At 43.6% G+C, this 24599-nt stretch overlaps 1 protein-coding gene across 2 annotated transcripts in view; it reads left to right on the forward strand.

The window, feature by feature from the left end:
* ezrb (ezrin b) overlaps positions 1 to 24599 on the forward strand; it is a 46382-nt gene that overhangs the window by 153 nt on the left and 21630 nt on the right. The window contains exons 2-7 of one of the 2 annotated variants that reach the window (XM_084151470.1): positions 1065 to 1174; positions 9454 to 9537; positions 19993 to 20088; positions 23363 to 23485; positions 23676 to 23827; positions 24425 to 24508. In XM_084151470.1, coding sequence (XP_084007596.1) covers positions 1163 to 1174; positions 9454 to 9537; positions 19993 to 20088; positions 23363 to 23485; positions 23676 to 23827; positions 24425 to 24508 — 551 coding nt within the window. In that variant the 5' untranslated portion in view covers positions 1065 to 1162. The remainder of the gene's footprint in view (positions 1 to 1064; positions 1175 to 9453; positions 9538 to 19992; positions 20089 to 23362; positions 23486 to 23675; positions 23828 to 24424; positions 24509 to 24599) is intronic. The other variant, XM_084151471.1, reaches the window with a different exon arrangement.

Here is a 24599-nt window from a genome sequence, read left to right on the forward strand (position 1 = left end):
CGAACATTTATGTGAACGTGAGACTGTTGAGCAGAATAGAGATGCTCACTAATTTGTTTCCGCACTTGTTGCAGCACTTCTGCCGCCGCTTCCCACAAAGGAAGGAAAATATAACAACAGGTGTCTGGGATTATTGTAGTGGGTTGTGGCTTGTTAAAATGCTAGAAATTGAAGGTTATCCATGATGCAACGGCTATTTTATTCGAATGTTTGCTCCAAAATGAAAAATTAAAGCCTATTCGAGTCGGTCAAATAATTATATTGGATAATAATATTATGACTTGACAACAAAGAAGAGGCTATGCCAAATTCACTGATTAGCCTAGTAGCCTATGCTATCTGTTTTAGGTAAACTGCAGATTTAGGTTGATAGGTGGACTCAACTGGTTTCCTTTGTAGGTCTGTCTATTTCTACACACGTCGTGGAACCTAGTAGGTTTTGTTACGTTTGAAATAGCCTAAACAGTGTTGGCCTAATGTGTACTTTCTTCAGAAGTGAATCAAGCCCATTGCTATTTGTGATCCCAACTGATCTCGCGCCCTGTTGAACGATATAGACAAGTTGTTACATTGTAAAAGACGGCAGACCCTAAACGCAACAGTATATTTGATACAATATAACATTGTCTGTCTGTCTGACCCTGATACTTTGTATCGGCTTCACATCACCCAGTAGTAGCCAAGATTAATTGATTCTGAAGGAAAATGTCTCTGCAGTATAGGCTACATCGAACGTCCCCTCATAATTTTATCCGAGCAAGGATCACACCTAGATACCACAGTAGTGGTGCTGAAGTAAGTAAGATGTTTACCTATAAGGGTGGAGACTCCTAACTTCTACTGTGTTAAAGCCCGACTCTCCTTTTTGTGGCTGTTATGGGTGAGGCTCGTTAATCTGAATTTCCATAGACTATTTATAAAAAGTGATTCATACGGCTGTACGAGGGCTGCGTCAACCAATCTCTATTTCGCACCGGCGTTTAAAGAAGGAAGGGTAGTCCAGTCTGACTCAGTATCACCGGAGTGGCTGAAACGCGTTTATCCTCTTTCGCTCTCTCTGACAGGAAGGCACTGACTGTGGAGACGTCATCTAGTAGGCTATCCGAAGTATTTGGAAACCAACTTTACAGCTCAGCGCCCGGACCCAGGAAAAGGACACACCATGCCTAAAGCTGTAAGTATTGCAGTGGTTTTATATATTTCAAAGATGTTAATGTATTCAGCCTTTTACTGAGTTGTCTAAACATATGCTTGGGAACTAAAGTAATATGTTGGCAGTCCTGAGTCGTGATCCAAGTAGTCCAGGCAGGCAAGAGACATATTGCCACGATGTCTGCTCATGATGAGAGGAGGTACTATAGGCTGAAGGCTATAGGCTATTTGTGATGTAATGACTACCTTACACCAAAGATGTATTATGTTTCTATGGTTTAATTTGTAGTTTCACTTGTAGATGAAAATACAAACGTCCTTATAGGAATACATTCTCTTGAATATGAGAATAAGAGGTTGGCCTCTTGTAAGTGGTCACACTGTCTGAATATATGTGCTTTCTCACATGAAGTTGAGTCATCTTCATTAGTCTTACTCTCAGAACCTTTTTATTTGACTTAATGTAATTTGGTAGCAGTGGCCTACGTGGGTTTACAGCTGGTCATCTTTTTGGTGACATTCGTCTTTGACAGCACTTCCAAAAAACAATGGACTTTCATTACATTTATATTGACATTTTAGTCATTTAGCAGACACTCTTATCCAGAGCGACTTACAGTTAGTGAGTGCATACATTTTCATACTGGCCCCCCGTGGGAAATGAACCCACAACCCTGGCGTTGCAAGCGCCATGCTCTACCCCCTTGTCTCTCATCCGAGACACTCCACCAGTAGAAGACTAGGAGTCATGTAAAGTGTTGTTAAGAGCATCACTGGAAGGTGACATCATCATTTTGGTGCTGGCTGCATGACACAGTAGCACTCTCTGGTATTCCTCTGTTAGGCACACAACTTGAAAACCTGCCCTTTTTGGTAATATAATGGCAGACAATTTTTTCTCTCTCTATGATATCAATGATGAGGAATAAGCGTTGATTTACTGCCGCTGACTGTCTTCACTCTATATACCGAGAGTTAAGAAAGTTAAGCAAGAAATAGAATATTGCTAAGGTTTTTTAATGAACTTGCTCCTAATTTAAAAAAAAATCTTGAAGTCAATAGTTTTTAGAGTCTCAATTTAATCATCAAAATGCAGAGTTCTATTTATAGCGTTGGTTGGTTAGGCTGAGGCTGCTACACTCACTACTGACTGCAAGGGCTTTCTAGAACTGACTGGTAGAGTTTAACTGACATGAATGGGCGGCGCACAATTGGTCCAGCGTCGTCCAAGGTAGGGGAGGGTTTGGCTGGCAGGGATGTGGGTTCGTTTCCCACGGGGGGGCAGTATAAAAAATAAAAAAATAAAAGACAAATACTAAAAAATACAACATTTGAAAAATTTAAATTATAAATTGTATTTAAAAAAAAAATGATGATCAGCCCTTATTGAGATTCTGTATCGTGATTTGTGATGCAAGACTATCAACCATTTAAGCCAAAATCCTATTTTACTGTGAAAAACACATCAAACATGGTAGAATGTATCTATCATATAGAGAACGAAAACTAGACTAGAGTTCATTGGTTTAGCAGAGAAATAAATCTGACAAGAGAAAGTTGAGATTTGAGCAGCTGAGATTGAGATCCTGGTTTGGTGTCTTCTCGCTCTCTTGTCAGAATGACACATTGTCAGCAAGTTGACGTTTAATAGGATGAATCTTGCCCTGGAGGCAGAGCTGAGTGATTTCCACTAGATGGGCCAGCTGCAAAGTCAAAATTGGCTATATATCGTAAGAATTCATAAAAACAAAAATTAGTTTAAGGTTATGGTTAGGCATAAGGTAAGCAATGGGGTAAAGGTTAGGGTTAGGTTTCAGATTGTATGACTTTGTGGCTATGCCAGCTTGTGACTACCCTGCAGAGCTGCCTCCAGTACATGAGTCATCCCAATAAATGCCAACCTGCACATTGTCAGCAAGTGTTCCTTCCTTGGCTCTCCCTGAATCCTGTTTCACGGCCCCTTGAACATCCATTTGACAGTAAGACAGCACACACACACACAGATGTGGGTGTTTCCTTCTCATGTCTGAAACCCATTGTTAAGAATTTGTTCTGGTGTATAATTGATAAGTCAATAATATGATGACGCCTGCTGTTACGCCCTCTGGGCGTGTCACTCCGAATAGTCATCATGTTAGCACTTATCACACCATTTTACATTTAGACATCATTATATAGTCTTTAGTTGTTAGTAAAAGTGAATACACTGTGTTTAGTCAACAAGTTGGCCAAGCTGAGGTGCCCCAGTCTGCAAAACGAATCCACTATTAGAGGTCTCAGTCCTAAATACCTTATTGAAAAGGGCGCAGCAGGGGTGTATTCTACCCCCTCTCCAGTCTCCATGGGACCTTCAGCACGTCAGCAGGTAGCACCCAGCCCAGTGGTGGTTTATGACTATATGGCTCTGTGGGGAATTTCAGACACATTCCCATGACAACCCCACCTTGCAACTGATTCCTTTAAAGCCATACAAACCGTAGTTAAATATTGAATGGGAATGCAGCATGCAGTCCATTCTGTTGAGCCACTGTGGTGAGATGATGATCACCATCGGAACCAACTCATTAACCAGTAAAGGGTGTTGTGTACTAGACCAGAGGTTCTCAACTTGTTTTGCCTCGGGACCCAGAATGAACCAGGTTGTCTCAGTCGCGACCCAATATTCATATCTTTTTATTTTTTATTTTTAATGTTATATTGACCGTAAATGTAGCAATTATATTACACAAGTGAACAACATTCCTACCTTTTTCATTGTCAATAATTCCATATTGATCATATTCTTGATGAAGAACGTTGGCAAACTTACTTGTTTGAGACCACAAAATCTGCTAATTGGCGCTGCTAATAGCTACAGGGAAACAAGTATTTGATCCCCTGCTGATTTTGTACGTTTGCCCACTGACAAAGAAATGATCAGTCTATAATTTTAATGGTAGGTTTATTTGAACAGTGAGAGACAGAATAACAACAACAAAATCCAGAACAATGCATGTCAAAAATGTTAGAAATGTATTTGCATTTTAATGAGGGAAATAGGTATTTGACCCCCTCTCAATCAGAAAGATTTCTGGCTCCCAGGTGTCTTTTATACAGGTAACGAGCTGAGATTAGGAGCACACTCTTAAAGGGAGTGCTCCTAATCTCAGCTTGTTACCTGTATAAAAGACACCTGTCCACAGAAGCAATCAATCAATCAGATTCCAAACTCTCCACCATGGCCAAGACCAAAGAGCTCTCCAAGGATGTCAGGGTCAAGATTGTAGACCTACACAAGGCTGGAATGGGCTACAAGACCATCGCCAAGCAGCTTGGTGAGAAGGTGACAAAAGTTGGTGCGATTATTCGCAAATGGGAGAAACACAAAAGAACTGTCAATCTCTCTCGGCCTGGGGCTCCATGCAAGATCTCACCTCGTGGAGTTGCAATGATCACGAGAACGGTGAGGAATCAGCCCAGAACTACACGGGAGGATCTTGTCAATGATCTCAAGGCAGCTGGGACTATAGTCACCAAGAAAACAATTGGTAACACACTACGCCGTGAAGGACTGAAATCCTGCAGCGCCCGCAAGGTCCCCCTGCTCAAGAAAGCACATATACAGGCCCGTCTGAAGTTTGCCAATGAACATCTGAATGATGTTGGGTGAAAGTGTTGTGGTCAGATGAGACCAAAATCAAGCTCTTTGGCATCAATTCAACTCGCCGTGTTTGGAGGAGGAATGCTGCCTATGACCCCAAGAACACCATCCCCACCGTCAAACATGGAGGTGGAAACATTATGCTTTGGGGGTGTTTTTCTGCTAAGGGGACAGGACAACTTCACCGCATCAAAGGGACGATGGACAGGGCCATGTACCGTCAAATCTTGGGTGAGAACCTCCTTCCCTCAGCCAGGGCATTGAAAATGGGTTGTGGATGGGTATTCCAGCATGACAATGACCCAAAACACACGGCCAAGGCAACAAAGGAGTGGCTCAAGAAGAAGCACATTAAGGTCCTGGAGTGGCCTAGCCAGTCTCCAGACCTTAATCCCATAGAAAATCTGTGGCGGGAGCTTAAGGTTCGAGTTGCCAAACGTCAGGCTCGAAACCTTAATGACTTGGAGAAGATCTGCAAAGAGGAGTGGGACAAAATCCCTCCTGAGATGTGTGCAAACCTGGTGGCCAAATACAAGAAACGTCTGACGTCTGTGATTGCCAACAAGGGTTTTGCCACCAAGTACTAAATCATGTTTTGCAGAGGGGTCAAATACTTATTTCCCTCATTAAAATGCAAATCAATGTATAACATTTTTTGCCATGCGTTTTTCTGGATTTTTTTGTTGTTATTCTGTCTCTCACTGTTCAAATAAACCTACCATTAAAATTATAGACTGATCATGTCTTTGTCAGTGGGCAAACTTACAAAATCAGCAGGGGATCAAATACTTTTTTCCCTCACTGTACATATTGAAAATATCTTTATTGAAGATTGTTTTTTGAGAGAATTAATTTCTACACACTTTCTACCTGGTATGTTGTTTAAATTCAGACTGAAGTATTTTTAAAAACTTAGACACCCGCAATCCTCTCAAAACCTCAATTTGGGTCACGAGTCAAATGTTTAAAATATGAGTGGATCGGTCCACGGTACCCCTCATCTTTTGTGACAACTGCGACCTCGCCTTCAGTGTCGAACTAAGCATGTAGTTGTGTTGACAGTCATTGATCTACAAGTCATTTTGCATACCCAACAACCCCAGGCACTAGCAATAGCCTAATCAAACTACGCGCTGTGCGCAGCTTTGCACACTGACCAAGTAGAGCTATTCGGTTCGATTTCTGTTTAGATTATTAAAAAATAAAAAATAATAACACACACAGCTCAGACATATCCAGTTCAGAGAGGCCCAGCTCAGGAGCTCCATCAGCAACAGATATTAATTTAGAATGGAAAATTAATGTGTTTATGCAGCAAATGTTAGTGCATCGAACCATATCGCATTGAGCCAAATCACATTCGGTTTGTTGATTAATATACAAAGGACCATTTCGAGTCAGTTGGAAAGTTTGCTGTCATAAGCATACGTGTACTTCTCTTGTGGTTTCAGAATAATAATTATAGTCATTCTCACCAGAGATGCACATACTGGAAATGTAGGTCTTTGCCCAGTGTATTTTTAGCATGAATGTCATGTTTTCTGCTAACGTTCTGACTGAATTGCTTCAGTGACTTACCGTTGGTCGATTCGCATGAGATCAGATGTCACTCACCCACTGGTTTTTGTGTGCGTGTGCGTGTGCGTGCGTGTGTGTGTGCATGCGTGTGGAGGGATAACATTGTGCACGTTTCCTGTCCATTTCCTCCACTTAGCTGATCTGGAGTCAGTTTAACGCCATCGTCACAGGGAAGAGGCCTGTCTGGCTCCCTCACACAGCTGATCTGGAGTCAGTTTGACTGTGTGCGGTCTGGGAGCTAAGGTCCATTAGAATGCATAGTGGTACAGGAGAGGGACCGCTGGGGAGGCCCAGCTGAAAGGGGATCTTTGTTTTGCTGTTGAATGGAGTTTTTTTCTCTCTTTTTTTTCTCTCTCTTTTTTGTATGCTGCTTCCCTCAAGTGGGAGCTAGGAGCCCCTCACCTCCAGGTTTGGTGGTGATAATGTCAGTCTTTGGTTGTGTTCAATAGAGATAAAATATTTTGAAATGGAGTCAAACAAAGAGGAACTTGCTAAATCTGTTCAATAACAACACATATTTTAATTTCTCTGTTGCAAAACATTTTGATACAGTGTGCCATACTGAACATCCCCTCCTGTTGAACTTCCCCTCCTCCTCCTACTGGACTCCCACACTCAGACTGGCCCAGTCACAGCTGCCCACAACATTCAATATTATGTTGATTTATGAGGCTTTTCCTATGCAAAAAAGAAACAACCTTTTATCTACCTTACCCACCTAACCTTTTATCTACTACCTTAGTTGAATGCACTGACTGTAAGTCACTCTGGATAAGAGCATCTGCTAAATGACCTAAATGTAAATGCAATTTTCTCTAGTAGTCAATTCACATTCATTTAGTTCTGAAAGGGTTGAATTGTTCTTTCTATGGAATAATTGTTAATTTGGCCATATCTACTGCCATCATCACGTTAGTTATTCTGTGTAGGCTCGATATGTAGCCCACGAGGCAGCTAGGGAGCATGGCTGTGAGTCAACAGTTAGTCAGTCAGAACCTGGGCCCCAGCCCAGCAGACGTCCCGTTTGAGTCAACAGTTAGTCAGTCAGAACCCGGGCCCCAGCCCAGCAGACGTCCCGTTTGAGTCAACAGTTAGTCAGTCAGAACCCGGGCCCCAGCCCAGCAGACGTCCCGTTTGAGTCAACAGTTAGTCAGTCAGAACCCGGGCCCCAGCCCAGCAGACGTCCCGTTTGAGTCAACAGTTAGTCAGTCAGAACCCGGGCCCCCCGTTTCTAGTAGGCGTCATTGAGTTTTCTCACTACAGAGCCTCAAGGTCATTCACAATGGCCAGGAGAAGACAGATTACAACAAAGGCTCTTCTAACAGCAGGCTCCCTCTCCATCATCTCTAAGTCCACACACATCTTTATAGGGTTGTCAGTCAGTGCACACCAATAACCTGGGTAAATACTGTAGGCCTCGTTTTCTCAACAGAAACAACATCTGACCTAGAAGAGAGAGTTGAAGGACTAGTGTGTGTTAGAGAGCTCACAATGCTGACATTGTAAGGAATATTATGTATTTTAGCAGGACTTTAGTCAGTGAAGTGATGATATCATGTGGGGATAACTTGCCTACGTGGAATTCAGTCTCTATTGTGAAAGCCTTACACAGCTGATGTCATGTCTCATTCATGGAAATTGGAAGACGCTCTCATTGCAACTTCTGAGGCTGGTGTTTTTATACGTATTTTTAACGTTTTAGTCGTTTGAATCATGTTATTACCTCAGTGGACCTCAGTAAGCAGGCCAAAACTAGAAGGACTTGCCCTGTTTGTGCAGCATAGCTCAGCCTTATCAATCATTAACTGAAGAATGGAAAGGCATGCCTTTTCTCAAAACAGCAGTGAATGGACATTGTCAATACAGGCTAACTTCCCTGCCCACCCACGCTATCGTGATAGGCTGGTCTGTGTCGAGGGGTTATGTCACTATGGCCCTCTCCACCTATGGCTGTCTCTGACAGGGGCCCCTTCTGAAGTCAACCAGGTGCCTTTACTGTAACTAGCTAACTACTGCTGGGATGCTTCTAAAGGCTGACGTGCAGTAGGATGTTTAGTTTTTTTCACAACCACACACAATTTACTTTAGAGTCAAACATAGATGTTTACCAGACTACCTTAGTATGAAATCTGAAACGAGAGCCCAGGAGTAAATGTTTTAAGTGAAACACCTTGTGATTTTCACACTCAATTCCCTCCGATCAGTCTTTTTGTCTATAACAAAGCATAGATAAACAAAGACATGATCTGTTGTGTTTCCTCTGTCTTTACATACAGTATCATCCCCTTTGAAGTACACGTCTTTGTGACATTGCTCCTCAGCTGCTCTGTCACTGTTAGTTCCTATAGTGTTTGAACCCCTCTCTCTCTTACTAAATATTAAATACTCATGTTTTATTTTTTATTTCATTTAAATTAAAAAAACATTTTAGGGGGTAGATCAGCTTTAATATTGCAGATAGATTGTGGCTTCCATCAGTGTAATTGTCTGCATCATTTCCAATCCCCCATATTTTATTTTGTAAATATATAGATTTCCCTTTATTATTTTCCCCTAACCCTACCATCCATCCCCTAATTAGAGTAAACTAATGGACAACAGCACTTAGGCTTCTACTTCCAGCTAATACATACTATATACATTTTACGGACACAGTATATTTTACAATAGTTATCTTTTGTTATATTTTAGTCTCATCCTTGAGCTCCACTCAACCCTTGCTTTCTATCTCTGAACACCATCCAGTTCTGATTTCTATTTGCCATATATTTTTAAACTGTGCTGTGATGTTTCACAAAAGTTCTGAACCTTTCTATTCTCATAGATTCTACATATTGTAAATAAAAGATAAACATTTTTGCTAAGAGTATTATTATATTATTGATCGATTGACTATAACTTTTTAAATCACCCAGCAGTGCTATTTGCTGAGTTAGCTCCAGGTAAATGTTGCAATTCTTCAGCCATTCCTGAACCTGCGACCAAAAATAAGCTACATATGGACAATACCTAAACAAAGATCTAATGATTCTGACTCTTCGCAGTGTTACTAATGTCTCTCTGTCATGTCTCTCTCTCCACAGGTCAATGTTCGCGTCACCACCATGGATGCTGAGCTGGAGTTTGCCGTCCAGCCCAGCACCACTGGTAAACAGCTCTTTGACCAGGTCAGTGTTTACAGTACCCTTCTAGCTGTTATATTCAATGGATTGGTCCCAGCAACAGCAGAGCACCTAGAGTATTTACAATACATTTTTGGCAGACATTTTAAATTAATGTATTTTGAGGCTATCCTGTGTGTGAGTACAAGTGCAAGTGTTACTGAAACTGATTACCGGTAGTGTGAGTTTACTGAAACTGATTACCATTAGGGTGATGTTACTGAAACTGATTACTGGTAGTGTGAGGTTACTGAAACTGATTACCGGTAGTGTGAGGTTACTGAAACTGATTACCGGTAGTCTGACAAGAGAGAGTCAAGAGGTTACTGAAACTGATTACCGGTAGTGTGAGGTTACTGAAACTGATTACCGGTAGTCTGACAAGAGAGAGTCAAGAGGTTACTGAAACTGATTACCGGTAGTGTGAGGTTACTGAAACTGATGACCGGTAGTCTGACAAGAGAGAGTCAAGAGGGTACTGAAACTGATTACTGGTAGTGTGAGGTTACTGAAACTGATTACCGGTAGTCTGACAAGAGAGAGTCAAGAGGGTACTGAAACTGATTACCGGTAGTGTGAGGTTACTGAAACTGATTACCGGTAGTCTGACAAGAGAGAGTCAAGAGGATACTGAAACTGAATACTGGTAATGTGAGAAGAGAGAGTATGATAAAAGCCTTTTTCTTTTGATCAGATTACAATATGTATGACAATGTAGATGTAAAATTGACATGATTTATGGAAGTGAATCATCCCAACCATTGTCCTTCCCACGGAACCCAGAAATACATCTGTTTGAGCCTGTCCCTGACATCAATGTTTTCTGTACAACATGTTTGAATGCAGCATGTTTGTACGGTAAGTATAGAGGGGCAATAAGATAATATCGTATTGTTCTCAGATTACTGTACATTGACAAGAGCTTATAGTATGTTTCTGCCGTAACCTCTTGTTGGTTGGTACATCAGTGTACTGTAATGTACTGTATGTGAGAGGGTGGCAGGTATCTTAGTGGTTAGAGCGTTGGGCCAGTAATCGAAATCTGTCGACGTGCCCTTGAGCAAGGCACTTAACTCTAATTTGCTCCGGGTGCCGAACTACTATGGCTGACCCTGTAAAACAACACATTTCACTGCACCTTTCCGGTGTATTTGATAAATAAAACTTTTGTTTTTGATGTGCTTATGTAATGGTTGAGTCCCATGATGTCACTTCTGTAGCTACAGTGTGGACTGGATTCCAAAGGCATCATGAGATGTACAGATGTAGGATCTTAATTTGCTCACTCTTTTGTTGCTGAGAATTTTCCTGCATAGCAGGAAATGCAAAATTGTAGTTTATTCAAGGTTTAAAAAGGCTTCTAAAGTTTGTAATTTCCACTTTAAAATTTCAGATTTGATTTGCCCTAATGAAAAATGTGTGCCCCTACAATGTCCATTAATTATAATCCACATAATAACTCACATTTCCTGTTGCTGCAGGATTATTTTCCTGCTGTAGCAAACTGGCTCAAATTAAGATCCTACATCTGTAGCAGGCATTTATTCCATCACGCAATGGGGAAAGGAAGGGCATTGTCATTTCCTGAATAACTTGTTTGTGTGTGTGGATACATGTTTAGGGAATTTTACTTTCAGGCTCTCTGCAGAGATATTAGCATTAGATTCAGATGTTCCACTTCCGTGTCACTAAAAATTCCTCCACCTACATGTTGAAAGGCCTCAGTGGGGTGTGTCAGACATTGTCGTGCACCAGAATAATTTGTGTTGGAAACAGTTTATCGCCGCTCACAATACAGATGCACGTAAAGGTTTTTTTGTCTTGTGAACTGTCCATCTGATAACCACCAGTAGCCAAAGTTGAAGTCTACTAACATCTAACTACTGCTTCCTCTGGTTAGCAATGTGTCCGTCTGAAGCCTGTGACCTAATTGAATTAGAATCTTGGCCTGGGCAGGTGAAGTCAGTAGCAGAAATCCCCTGCAGAGAAGGACACAGACAGTCAGACAGAAGCATGCATGCACACACACAAACATACACACACATTTTAAATACTTTATTTGAATCCACCAATCAAATGTACAAAAAAAGGATCCAAACATTTCAAAGGTCCCTGTAAGCATGGCACTCAATGGTATAGAAAGCACCTCCTTCTCCAAACAGCTAGGCTGCCCACGACAGCTGAAACAGAGCAGTACCTAGCCAATTGCTTTGCCCTAGTTTTTGTCAGGCCCGCAATCTGGAGGCCACGTACTGCAAGCCTGTGTACGTTGGCCGAGACTGCCAAATATCAGCGCCACCAGCTTCCACCTACACCCGAGGCTGTCCAAGCGTGCTACGAGGGGCTGGTATTTAAGCAGCTTCTCTGCAAAGTCCTGTTCCATGTAGCCCCCTGGCCTCCCCCCACAACAACACACACACAGAGAGCCCCCCCCGGTATTACTCAGCATCACTGGTGAGCTCATCCCCTGTTAAAGTGGCCTGGCGTGGGGCCCTCTTTGTGGTGGTCCCTGATCATATCCTCCTCTCTGTGGTGGTCCCTGATCATATCCTCCTCTCTGTGGTGGTCCCTGATCATATCCTCCTCTCTAGGGTGGTCCCTGATCATATCCTCCTCTCTAGGGTGGGCCCTGATCATATCCTCCTCTCTAGGGTGGTCCCTGATCATATCCTCCTCTCTAGGGTGGTCCCTGATCATATCCTCCTCTCTAGGGTGGTCCCTGATCATATCCTCCTCTCTGTGGTGGGACCTGATCATATCCTCCTCTCTAGGGTGGTCCCTGATCATATCCTCCTCTCTAGGGTGGTCCCTGATCATATCCTCCTCTCTAGGGTGGTCCCTGATCATATCCTCCTCTCTAGGCATATCCTCCTCTCTAGGGTGGGCCCTGATCATATCCTCCTCTCTAGGGTGGTCCCTGATCATATCCTCCTCTCTAGGGTGGTCCCTGATCATATCCTCCTCTCTAGGCATATCCTCCTCTCTAGGGTGGGCCCTGATCATATCCTCCTCTCTAGGGTGGTCCCTGATCATATCCTCCTCTCTAGGGTGGGCCCTGATCATATCCTCCTCTCTAGGGTGGGGCCTGATCATATCCTCCTCTCTAGGGTGGGCCCTGATCATATCCTCCTCTCTAGGGTGGGCCCTGATCATATCCTCCTCTCTAGGGTGGGCCCTGATCATATCCTCCTCTCTGTGGTGGTCCCTGATCATATCCTCCTCTCTAGGGTGGTCCCTGATCATATCCTCCTCTCTGTGGTGGTCCCTGATCATATCCTCCTCTCTAGGGTGGTCCCTGATCATATCCTCCTCTCTAGGGTGGTCCCTGATCATATCCTCCTCTCTAGGGTGGTCCCTGATCATATCCTCCTCTCTAGGGTGGGCCCTGATCATATCCTCCTCTCTGTGGTGGTCCCTGATCATATCCTCCTCTCTAGGCATATCCTCCTCTCTAGGGTGGGCCCTGATCATATCCTCCTCTCTGTGGTGGTCCCTGATCATATCCTCCTCTCTAGGGTGGTCCCTGATCATATCCTCCTCTCTGTGGTGGTCCCTGATCATATTCTCCTCTCTGTGGTGGTCCCTGATCATATCCTCCTCTCTAGGGTGGTCCCTGATCATATCCTCCTCTCTAGGGTGGTCCCTGATCATATCCTCCTCTCTAGGGTGGGCCCTGATCATATCCTCCTCTCTGTGGTGGTCCCTGATCATATCCTCCTCTCTAGGCATATCCTCCTCTCTAGGGTGGGCCCTGATCATATCCTCCTCTCTAGGCATATCCTCCTCTCTAGGGTGGTCCCTGATCATATCCTCCTCTCTGTGGTGGGACCTGAACATATCCTCCTCTCTGTGGTGGGACCTGATCATATCCTCCTCTCTGTGGTGGTCCCTGATCATATCCTCCTCTCTAGGGTGGTCCCTGATCATATCCTCCTCTCTAGGCATATCCTCCTCTCTAGGGTGGGCCCTGATCATATCCTCCTCTCTAGGGTGGTCCCTGATCATATCCTCCTCTCTAGGGTGGGCCCTGATCATATCCTCCTCTCTAGGGTGGGGCCTGATCATATCCTCCTCTCTAGGGTGGGCCCTGATCATATCCTCCTCTCTAGGGTGGGCCCTGATCATATCCTCCTCTCTAGGGTGGGCCCTGATCATATCCTCCTCTCTGTGGTGGTCCCTGATCATATCCTCCTCTCTAGGGTGGTCCCTGATCATATCCTCCTCTCTGTGGTGGTCCCTGATCATATCCTCCTCTCTAGGGTGGTCCCTGATCATATCCTCCTCTCTAGGCATATCCTCCTCTCTAGGGTGGGCCCTGATCATATCCTCCTCTCTGTGGTGGTCCCTGATCATATCCTCCTCTCTAGGGTGGTCCCTGATCATATCCTCCTCTCTGTGGTGGTCCCTGATCATATTCTCCTCTCTGTGGTGGTCCCTGATCATATCCTCCTCTCTAGGGTGGTCCCTGATCATATCCTCCTCTCTAGGGTGGTCCCTGATCATATCCTCCTCTCTAGGGTGGGCCCTGATCATATCCTCCTCTCTGTGGTGGTCCCTGATCATATCCTCCTCTCTAGGCATATCCTCCTCTCTAGGGTGGGCCCTGATCATATCCTCCTCTCTAGGCATATCCTCCTCTCTAGGGTGGTCCCTGATCATATCCTCCTCTCTGTGGTGGGACCTGAACATATCCTCCTCTCTGTGGTGGGACCTGATCATATCCTCCTCTCTGTGGTGGTCCCTGATCATATCCTCCTCTCTAGGGTGGGCCCTGATCATATCCTCCTCTCTAGGGTGGTCCCTGATCATATCCTCCTCTCTAGGGTGGTCCCTGATCATATCCTCCTCTCTAGGGTGGTCCCTGATCATATCCTCCTCTCTGTGGTGGGACCTGATCATATCCTCCTCTCTGTGGTGGGACCTGAACATAGCCTTGCTGCCTCAGCCCTCTCATAGGACCAGTGACGTGCAGCCCTAACTCTTCAACACACACTCACTTAGATTTTCCATAGAACTGCTCAAAGCCTTTTTACCCACTTCAGTTTTTCATAGATACTGTGTATTTATACATTCAGGACAGGCCACCTAAACAGTTGAACAGCTACTTCAATAGGTGGCACACTCATGCAGTAATAACATGAAGACCGACAAGTCTTCAAACCTAGGATTTCAGTTGCTTTCCCTCTCCACTCACTTTGCATGTGTGTTCTAATGGATATATAAATAGCTATACATTTACCATTATCTCTCTCCCTGCCTCTGTGTGGTGTGTATGTATGTCTGTCTGTCTGATCCCTGTCTGGGTATGTTCCTACTCCTCCTCCTCTTCCTCCACTCCATCCCTCCTCCCTTCCCCCGACCGCTCTGGAACGTCACATTAGTCAGTGAATGTAGGGAGTTATGCCCTTCTCTCTCTCTCTCTCTCTCTCTCTCTCTCTCTCTCTCTCTCTCTCTCTCTCTCTCTCTCTCTCTCTCTCTCTCTCTCTCTCTCTCTCTCTCTCTCTCTCTCTCTCTCTCTCTCTCTCTCTCTCTCTCTCTCTCTCTCTCTAATCACAGGGCTTTTGCCATCATAAACGCTACTGAGAGAAACGTTCACTTGGAAGTCTGACTGGAGTGACCGTGCAAGGCGTGGCATTCGTGCCCCTGTTCAACTGTTCAGACTGCACGTGATGCAGAGGAGGGGATTCTGAAAAGTTGTCCAGAGGTGGTTCAAGCTGATTCTCAATAGTTTTTTCCCCTCTAGTTTTATATGCAGTATGTAGATGGTGTATATTATACATCTTTAATCCTTTGAATAATACTGCATATTTAACAATGATCTGCGGCCCCAAAGATAAAGAATGAGAGAATGTTTAGATGTCCTGCATGACAGGATTCTTGGATCCATTCTGGGACCTAGCTAGCCTAGGTCTTTTGTGTTGGGTGAGAACAGCTAACATGTAATCTACAGTTTGAGCTTCATTGACTCAACTGCAAATGTTTGTCTTAGAGCTGTTTAATGATTGGCTGATGGAAGTGGCCTGGCAGTGAGTGGCACACCCAGTTTGTAACTCTTTGGTCAACCACTTTTCAGCCTAAAAAATCTAGTATTATTTGATAAAAAGCCGTTTGACCCATCCCTAGAGGTACATTTTCTGCTTTTGCAGACAGACAAAGGTGTCTAGTTGTACCAGAGCCCCTGTAGCTTATCCCCCCTGGGAAAAGGAATCCTTCAGTACCCTCTCTCCCTCTCCCCCCTCTCTGTGTGCTTCCCGGTCCCAAAGCCCCATGAAAGGGGCCGTTTGTGTCCTGAAACCTTCAGGACTTTCATTCCAGGGGAGACAACGCAGTCAGAGGCACTCTCGCATTTCAGGCCTTACCAGTCAGTGCTTGTTGTGCTAAAATACAATTTGGAGAGAACTCCACCTGAATCAAAGTCATTAATCTGCTGCAACCCCGGAAGGTTAGCCCAGATTCGTATTAGGTGTCGGCTAAGTAAGTGCTGGGGCGCTTGATTTTATGTTAACCTTGGCCACTGCTTATCGGATAGGAATGGGTTTGGCCGGAGTGCCTGCTGTGTGTGTGTGTGTGTGGTGTTCACTCAAGCTGCTTCACCCAGCCAGCTAAGCACCCCACATGATGATTGGGTGGGGAATCTGGCAGCAGTACAAACAGAACATGGCCTGGCGACTGGTGAGAGTTTCCCATCCTAAATTACATTTCTGGTCTATAGACTCTCTATAACCCATAATATATCACTTAAAGGGACTGTTTTCCCGGAAACAGAATAACCCTAGTCCTGAACTAAAAATAATTCTCGATGGAAATGTTCCATTGGAAGCGCTTTTTAGTCTAGTGGTAGACTTATTTTGTGTCTGGGAAACCTACCCATAGGGTTTGTCCGAATTTGACACCCTAGTCCCTATAGTTAACACCTTTTGACCAGAAGTAGTCTCTGGTCGTTCGCGGTTGCGCTCCGAAGTCAGCGGAAAAGAGCATCTCTTCTTACAGCAACAAGTGATTCCCAGATCTGTAATCGACTACTCTTCCCTCTCTCTACACTAATCTCGTATTGATGGGGGAATAAAATCGATACAGTTATATATCAGGATATTCTTTTTTACGATATATCATATCTTATCATTTTGACAATAGCGCAACATTATTTTTGGGCTAGTTGTCTGCACCTGCACCAAAAGCTTGTTCTCCATCTTCTTTTTAAATAGGGAGCCAATTTGTTTTTAGCACTTTCAGTTTCATGACTGATCAAAACTTGTTTTCTCATGTCTCTCTCTTGTCCCTCTGCTGCTGACATATGGTGAGCAATATGTTTGGAACGCCGAAAATGCAATAAAATGACAGTATCGAATCGCAATACATATAGAATCATGAGAATCGCAATACATATAGAATCATGAGAATCGCAATACATATCATATCGGCACCTAAGTATGGTGATAATATCGGTTTGTGAGGTCCCTGGCAATCCCCAGCCCTATCATTTCCTAATGTTCCAATGTGTTGTAAAGAAGCCAGTCTTACAGACAGTACACACTAGTCATTCACTATTAGGGTTCCTCCTCAGAAGTCAAGCAATAGAGGCATAGTGTTGGGGAGTAGACCGGTGTTGGGGAGTAGTGAACTATATGTAGTAATTTAATAACATTTTGCAGTAGCTTGGTGGTAGTTGAACTAAATTATAATATTGGTAGTGTTTTCAGTAGTTAATAACTTTTTTGCCATGTGGAGGTGTAGCTAACTACTGGAACTACACACAACTTTTTTTGGCAAAAATAAGAGAAAATATAGGTAGGATGCCCAGCACTGAGAGGGTTGAGAGGAGGATCAGATGGAGCGGATAGATCTAGGAGGATGAGAACAGAGGAGAGAGAGTCAGCTTTGGCAGTGCGGAGAGCCTCCGTGACACAGAGGAGAGCATTCTCTGTTGAGTGACCCGTCTTGAAGCCTGACTGGTTAGGGTCAAGAAGATTGTCCTGAGAGAGATAACGAGGAAGTTGGTCAAAGACAGAACGCTCAAGTGTTTTGGAAATTAAAGGAAGAAGGGATACCAGTCAGAGAGGTTGAGTGTTGTTTATTTGAGGAGGGGAGCGACTAGCCATTTTGAAGTCAGAGGGGATGCAGCCAGTGGTCAAGGATGAGTTGATGAGGGAAGTGAGGAATGGGAGAAGGTCTCCAGAGCTGGTCTGGAGAAGGGAGGAGGGGTTTGGAGTCGAGTGGGCAGATTGTCAGGGGACCGGACCTCACACATAATTTCAACTCGAGAGCGAGGGGAGAAAGAGGTCAAGGCGTAGGGTAGTTATGTGTGAGTGGGACCAGTGGACTCAATAGGCTAATTGAGTGAGGAGCGGATGTCGTCAACCTTCTTTTCAAAGTGGTTAACAAAGTCGTCCTCAGAGAGGGTGGAGGAAGTGTGTGTATGGATGTATGTATATGTGTATGTGTGTGTGTGTGTGTGTGTGTATGTGTGTATATATATATATATATATATATATATATATATATATATATATATATATATATATATATATATATATATATATATATATATATTTACGAGAAAAAAAACATATGGGGGATTGGAAGTGATGCAGACAATTACATTGATGGAAGTTACAATCTATCTGAAATATTAAAGCTGATCTACCCCCTAAAAAACAAAAAAAACAAAGTCGACCTCAGAGAGGGAGGAGGGAGGGGGAGGGGTGGATGATTAAGGCGGGAGGAGAAGGTGGAAAAGAGTTTCCTAGGGCAGCTACTCTTCCTGGGGTCCACACAAAACATAAAACATGACATAATACAGAACATTAATAGACAACAACAGCTCAAGGATTACATACATTTAAAATGTCCCACGTAGCCTACATATCAGTATGTACACAAAATATCTAGGTCAAATAGGGGAGAGGCATTGTGCCATGAGGTGTTGCTTTATCTGTTGAAACCAGGTTTGTTGTTCCCTTGAGCAATCTGAGATGGAAGGGAGGTCCATGCTGCAATCATGGCTCTATATAATACTGTACGTTTTCTTGAATTTGTTCTGGATTTGGGGACTGTGAAAAGACCCCTGGTGGCATGTCTGGTGGGGTAAGTGTGTGTGTCAGAGCTGTGTGTAAGTTGACTATGCAAACTATTTGGAACACATTGTATCTTATAAAAAGAAGTGATGCAGACAGTCTCTCCTCTACTTTTAGGCAAGAGAAACTGGCATGATATTAGCCGTCTGATTACAGGGAAGAGCTAGATGTGCCACTCTGTTTTGGACCAGTTGCAGTTTAACTAGGTCTTTCTTTGCAGTGCCTGACCATATGACTGGGCAATAATCAAGATAGGATAAAACTAGAGCCTGCAGCCTGTGGTGTCAAAAAAGCAGAGCATCTCTTTATTACGGACATACCTCTCCCCATCTTTACAACCATTGAATCAATATGTTTTGACCATGACAGTTTACAATCCATGGTAGCACCAAGTAATTTAGTCTCCTCAACTTGCTCAACAGCCACATTATTCATTATCAGATTCAGCTGAGGTCTAGAATTTAGGGAATGATTTGTACCAAATACAATGCTCTTAGTTTTAGAGACTGCAACTCTTTGTTTAGGATTACAGTGATTTCACTTTCTGTGGTTGCATATAGGGTTGAATCATCAGCATACATAGACATACAGGCTTTGTTTAATGCCAGTGGCAGGTCATTAGTAAAAATAGAAAGTAGCTTTAGCAGTGGATACAGAGGAAGAGAAGGGAGTGAAAGGATGATAGGTCCTCCGGAAGTTTAGTTTTCCTCCAAGACATCACAGATCTAGGCTAGAAGGAGCCAGCATGTATGTCCGGGGCTGGGAAAGGCGTAATCCTATGAGGCCTGGCCAGATTAAGCCTGGTACCTGAGTATGTCATTCCGGGCCGTGTCAACATAAAGCCACAGGGCTCAAAGGCCTGTTTATAGAAGACGCTATGCTCTGCTTGTGATCATGCAGCACTGGTGGTACAATCTAGTTTATTTTGCACAAATGACTTCATTGTTTTTTACGTTGTGAATGAATTATGGTTTGAGTGGTTTCGGTTGACTACTTTCCCGAATGTTACCTCATCTCTGTGAAAAATAATCTTGTGGTTTGATGATAAAAGCAAGTTCTGTATTCCAAGATGTTCTTGGATGTGTACACTACTGCTGTGTGGCAGTTGTGTAAGCTAGTGGGTTTAATATATAGAGGTACTAAACATTGTTTACTTATCAATTCATTTAGGCCTGGAGATCTGCTCACATAACTTGAGTTTTCACTCAAATCTTCCATTGACATCAATGCATGATTTATGCAATCATCAAGAAGTGCTCAGATCTCAAGTTAGGATCCTGCCTTCAGTGTATCCTATTTGTTTGTGTTTGGTAGGTACAGTTTGTGTCTCTAGTAAGTGTCTTACTGACAGAGTTGATTCATGGTACTGTCTCTTTCTCGTCCACAGGTGGTGAAGACCATCGGCTTGAGGGAAGTCTGGTACTCTGGTCTTCAGTATGTGGACGGTAAAGGATACCTCACCTGGCTGAAGCTTGACAAAAAGGTAAGGTTCATCTAGGACTGACAATGGGTTTTTTTTTTTTTTTTTTTTGGGGGGGGGGGGATGGATCAGCTTAATATTGCAGATAGATTGTATCTTCTATCAATGTAATTGTCTGCATCACTTCCAATCCCCCATGTTTTTTATATATATACTCCCCTTTATTACTTTTCAACCCCGCCATCCTTTCCCTACTTGGAGTAAATTAGTGAACAACAATGCCCAGGCCTCTACTTCCGGTCTATACTTACTATCTACACCTTATGGACAAAGTTAATTTTCCAATAATTATATATATATATTATTTATTTTTTTGCTCCTGAACTTCTTCTACTCTCAACCTCTCCGATCATTTTCATGATGTCCATCCGGTTTGCTTCTACATGCCATATCTTTCTAACTGTGCTCTTTCCCAAAAGCTCCCAACATACAACCTATATACTTATTATGGACACAGTATGCTTACATTATTAGCTATCTTTGTTATTATTTGTTGTTATTTGTTATTAGTCCCATCCTTCAACTCTATTCAATAGGACTGACAATGTTACAAGTCCCCTGTATTTTGCCTGATGTAGTACCGTGTACAAATATGTGTTCATATCTGCTAAGGCATTCTCAAACCATTTCCCGCTCTATTCTTAAACCGCTGGACTTCCGCATATTTTTTGGCATAACCATTCTACAATCAACAAAATAAAATAGACCATACAAAAAGAGCACATTCTTTTAAAGGCGGGGTCAAATCACTCCACATTATATTTGCTTACCACTCACTCAATCAATCAGTAGCCACTCACTCACTGCATTATTGAATTCACATAATGCATTGGGGCTGGCGAATGGCCACCCTCTCTCACTCCTGTGCAGGCCGGTGGCTAATTCTGAATCTCCCTTCTTTTATTTTCACATCCTGTCAGTGACTGTCTGAAAATGCACCCTATTCCCTATATAGTGTACTACTTTTGACCAGGGCCCATAAGGAGCCCCACAGGGCTCGGGTCAAAAGTTGTGCACTATATAGGGAATAGGGTGCCATTTGTGACGCAAGCAATCTCCAGTCAAATCCACACCAATGAAATTCCTGTGCAGCCAGTAGTGTGAACTCTTAGTGAACCACTAGATACTAAAATACTAGTTCTACTTCATTCTTGCTGTTGTTACTGAGCAAACAAAAATGTCACACTGCTCTGTCTTCATTAACTTGTAGACCCTGTAGACTCTGTACTGACAGTATAGCTACGGTATAGTTATAGTATAGTTATAGTATAGTTACAGTATAGTTACATTATAGCTAAAACACATCCACCTGTGTCTGTGGAATGGAGTTGAGCCTGTGTCAATGTGCAGAATTTCCAAATGCGTCAGATGGTTATCACCAGAGCTGTATATACACGTTGCGCACTGTATGTATAAAATGGCTCTGGTTATCACATCATGGAGGTCACACAAACCCACCAACCCCACCTTACATTATTTGGTTTGGGCTGATTTATATTGCACGGATAGTAAACCGTTTCCTTTTGCTATATTAGCATTACGGCCCAATGTGAGGAGATAGACTATTAGCATTACGGCCCAATGTGAGGAGATAGACTATTAGCATTACGGCCCAATGTGAGGAGATAGACTATTAGCATTACGGCACAATGTGAGGAGATAGACTATTAGCATTACGGCACAATGTGAGGAGATAGACTATTAGCATTACGGCACAATGTGAGGAGATAGACTATTAGCATTACGGCCCAATGTGAGGAGATAGACTATTAGCATTACGGCCCAATGTGAGGAGATAGACTATTAGCATTACGGCCCAATGTGAGGAGATAGACTATTAGCATTACGGCCCAATGTGAGGAGATAGACTATTAGCATTAGTGTAAATGTAGTGATGTTATAGGGCTAGTAGAGTAGCTTTACATAGTTTACAGTGAAAGGTGTATAAAGGTGTTAGGCCGGTTGTGGGTTCACAAGGACATTTGAAGTACAGATTGACTGAGGACACAGGACAGTGGGGTGCTTACTAGAGCTGGGCAATATTGGAAAAAAAATGCATTAATTTATGCGATATCGATAAATAGAACAATATATTTATAACATTAATGCACCACAGTCTTTTTGAAATTATACTTAAACTACTACTAATATTTTGGTGGTTGTAGACATCAATTGTCCCGTTAACAAACTTCACATTTCTCTAGTATATGCTACTTATAGTAATGAACGATATCAGAAAAATGCCTGCGATAAGTGATCGGAATGGTCAGTGTTGATCATTTTCAGTTTATTGTACCAGCTCTAGCACTTACAGTAGAATTTTATAATTTCCTGACAACCCAGTGGTGAGAGAGCGAGCGAGAGAGACAGACACAGAGACAGAGACAGAGACAGAGACAGACAGACACAGACAGAGACACAGAGACAGACACAGAGAGAGAGACAGAGAGAGAGACAGAGAGAGAGACAGAGGCAGAGGCAGAGACACAGAGACAGAGAGAGAGACACAGAGAGAGAGACACAGAGAGAGAGACAGAGAGAGAGACACAGAGAGAGAGACACAGAGAGAGAGACACAGAGCGAGAGACAGAGGCAGAGGCAGAGGCAGAGAGAGGCAGAGGCAGAGACTTGTTGGTCTTGCTTCCCTTCATGCAGGCTGGCCAGGCCAGTTGAAAAGCTGTGTGCTGACTGTGCTGCTCTATCAGCACAATGCTCTAATGGGAATATTCCAGTCGTTTCACACACCCACCCCATTCGCCTCATCAATACCTTGTAGTTCCTGTTTTGGAGCCAACACAGAAGATGAGGCCAACGTCAGTAAACAACACAGAGGATCATTCAAGTTTTATCAGTACCATGCATTTTACACATCCCTCTTTTACAGAGGAATATGACAGTGCATTTTTTTTATGCAGCACTGTGCGTCCAAGACAATTTAAGCCCCCGGGAACAATAAAGTTGATCCAATCCTATCATTCTTTGCTAATCATGAAACTAGTAGACATAGGGCTACATCCCAAATGGCACCCTATTCCCTTATACAGTGCACCATAGGGCTCTGGTCAAAAGTAGTGCACTATATAGGGAATAGGGTGCCATTTGGAATGTAGCCCTATGTCTACTAGTTTCATGATTAGCAAAGAATGATAGGATTGGATCAACTTTATTGGGTGCCATTTGGGACGGAGATCCTCTTGAAGGACATTGGGACAATAAATGCGTCAATCATCAATCAATGAATCAATCAATGATCAATCAATCGTCTCTCTCCAACCAGGTGTCGTCCCAGGACGTGAAGAAGGAGAACCCGCTGCAGTTCAAGTTCCGCGCCAAGTTCTTCCCCGAGGACGTGTCTGAGGAGGTCATCCAGGACATCACCCAGAAGCTGTTCTTCATGCAGGTAACACACACACACACACACACACACACGCATACACACACACACACGCATACACACACACACACGCATACACATACACACACACACACACCACGCACACACACGCACACACACTGTCATACTATTCTTTGTACTCACAATGCTTCATTGCTGATACAAACAAAGTTGTTAAGTGTGTGTGTGTGTCCAGGTGAAGGAGGGCATCCTGAGCGATGAGGTGTACTGTCCCCCGGAGACGGCCGTGCTGCTGGCCTCATACTCCGTCCAAGCCAAGTTCGGAGACTATACCCGGGACCTCCACCGGCCCGGCTACCTCACCTCAGACCGTCTCCTGCCCCAGCGGTGAGCGTCGATCCACTCCCAGCCCACACTAGGGGTGCATCCCAAATGGCACCCTATTCCCTATGCGGTGCACTACTTTAGACCAGAGTCCTATAGGTCCTGGTCAAAAGTAGTGCACCATAGGACTCTGGTCAAAAGTAGTGCTCTACATAGGGAATATGGTGCTATTTAGGACACAACCGAGACAACTTTTCCAATAGCCACAGTAGCATGAAGCACACTCCTTGCTTCATGTCGATGTATTGGGGATGCATTCTAAGTGGTATGCTAGTATCGACATTGGAACATAGGAAGCCAGGAGTACAGATACTAGACAATAGCTAAGTGTGATACTGTTATAAACTGGAACAGGATGAAGTTTTGTGTACACGTATGTACATAAACACAAAAAAATCCATGTCATGAGAAACCCAATATTGATCATAACACGAGTACCCTTTATTCAGTGTATCTTCTCTCTGTGTACCCTCTCTTCTGTTCCTCCTCCTCCCTCCTCCTCTTTTCCCTTTTTGTCCTCATCCTCATCTTTTTCCTCCTCATCTTCATCATCTTCCTCTTCCTCTTCCTCCTCCTCCTCCTCCTCCTCCTCCTCTGTAGGGTTCTGGAGCAGCACAAGCTGTCCAGGGAGCAGTGGGAGGAGAGGATCCAGGTGTGGCATGAGGAACACCGTGGAATGCTCAAGTGAGTTCCTGTCTGTTTTGGTTTGTATGAGTCTCTGTGTTGCTGTCCCTGTCATAAGGAAACAGGTCAATTGCATTATTTGCTGTACCTC

Source organism: Coregonus lavaretus (genome assembly GCF_964263955.1).
Source record: "Coregonus lavaretus genome assembly, chromosome: 33".
Taxonomy (NCBI): Eukaryota; Metazoa; Chordata; class Actinopteri; order Salmoniformes; family Salmonidae; genus Coregonus; species Coregonus lavaretus.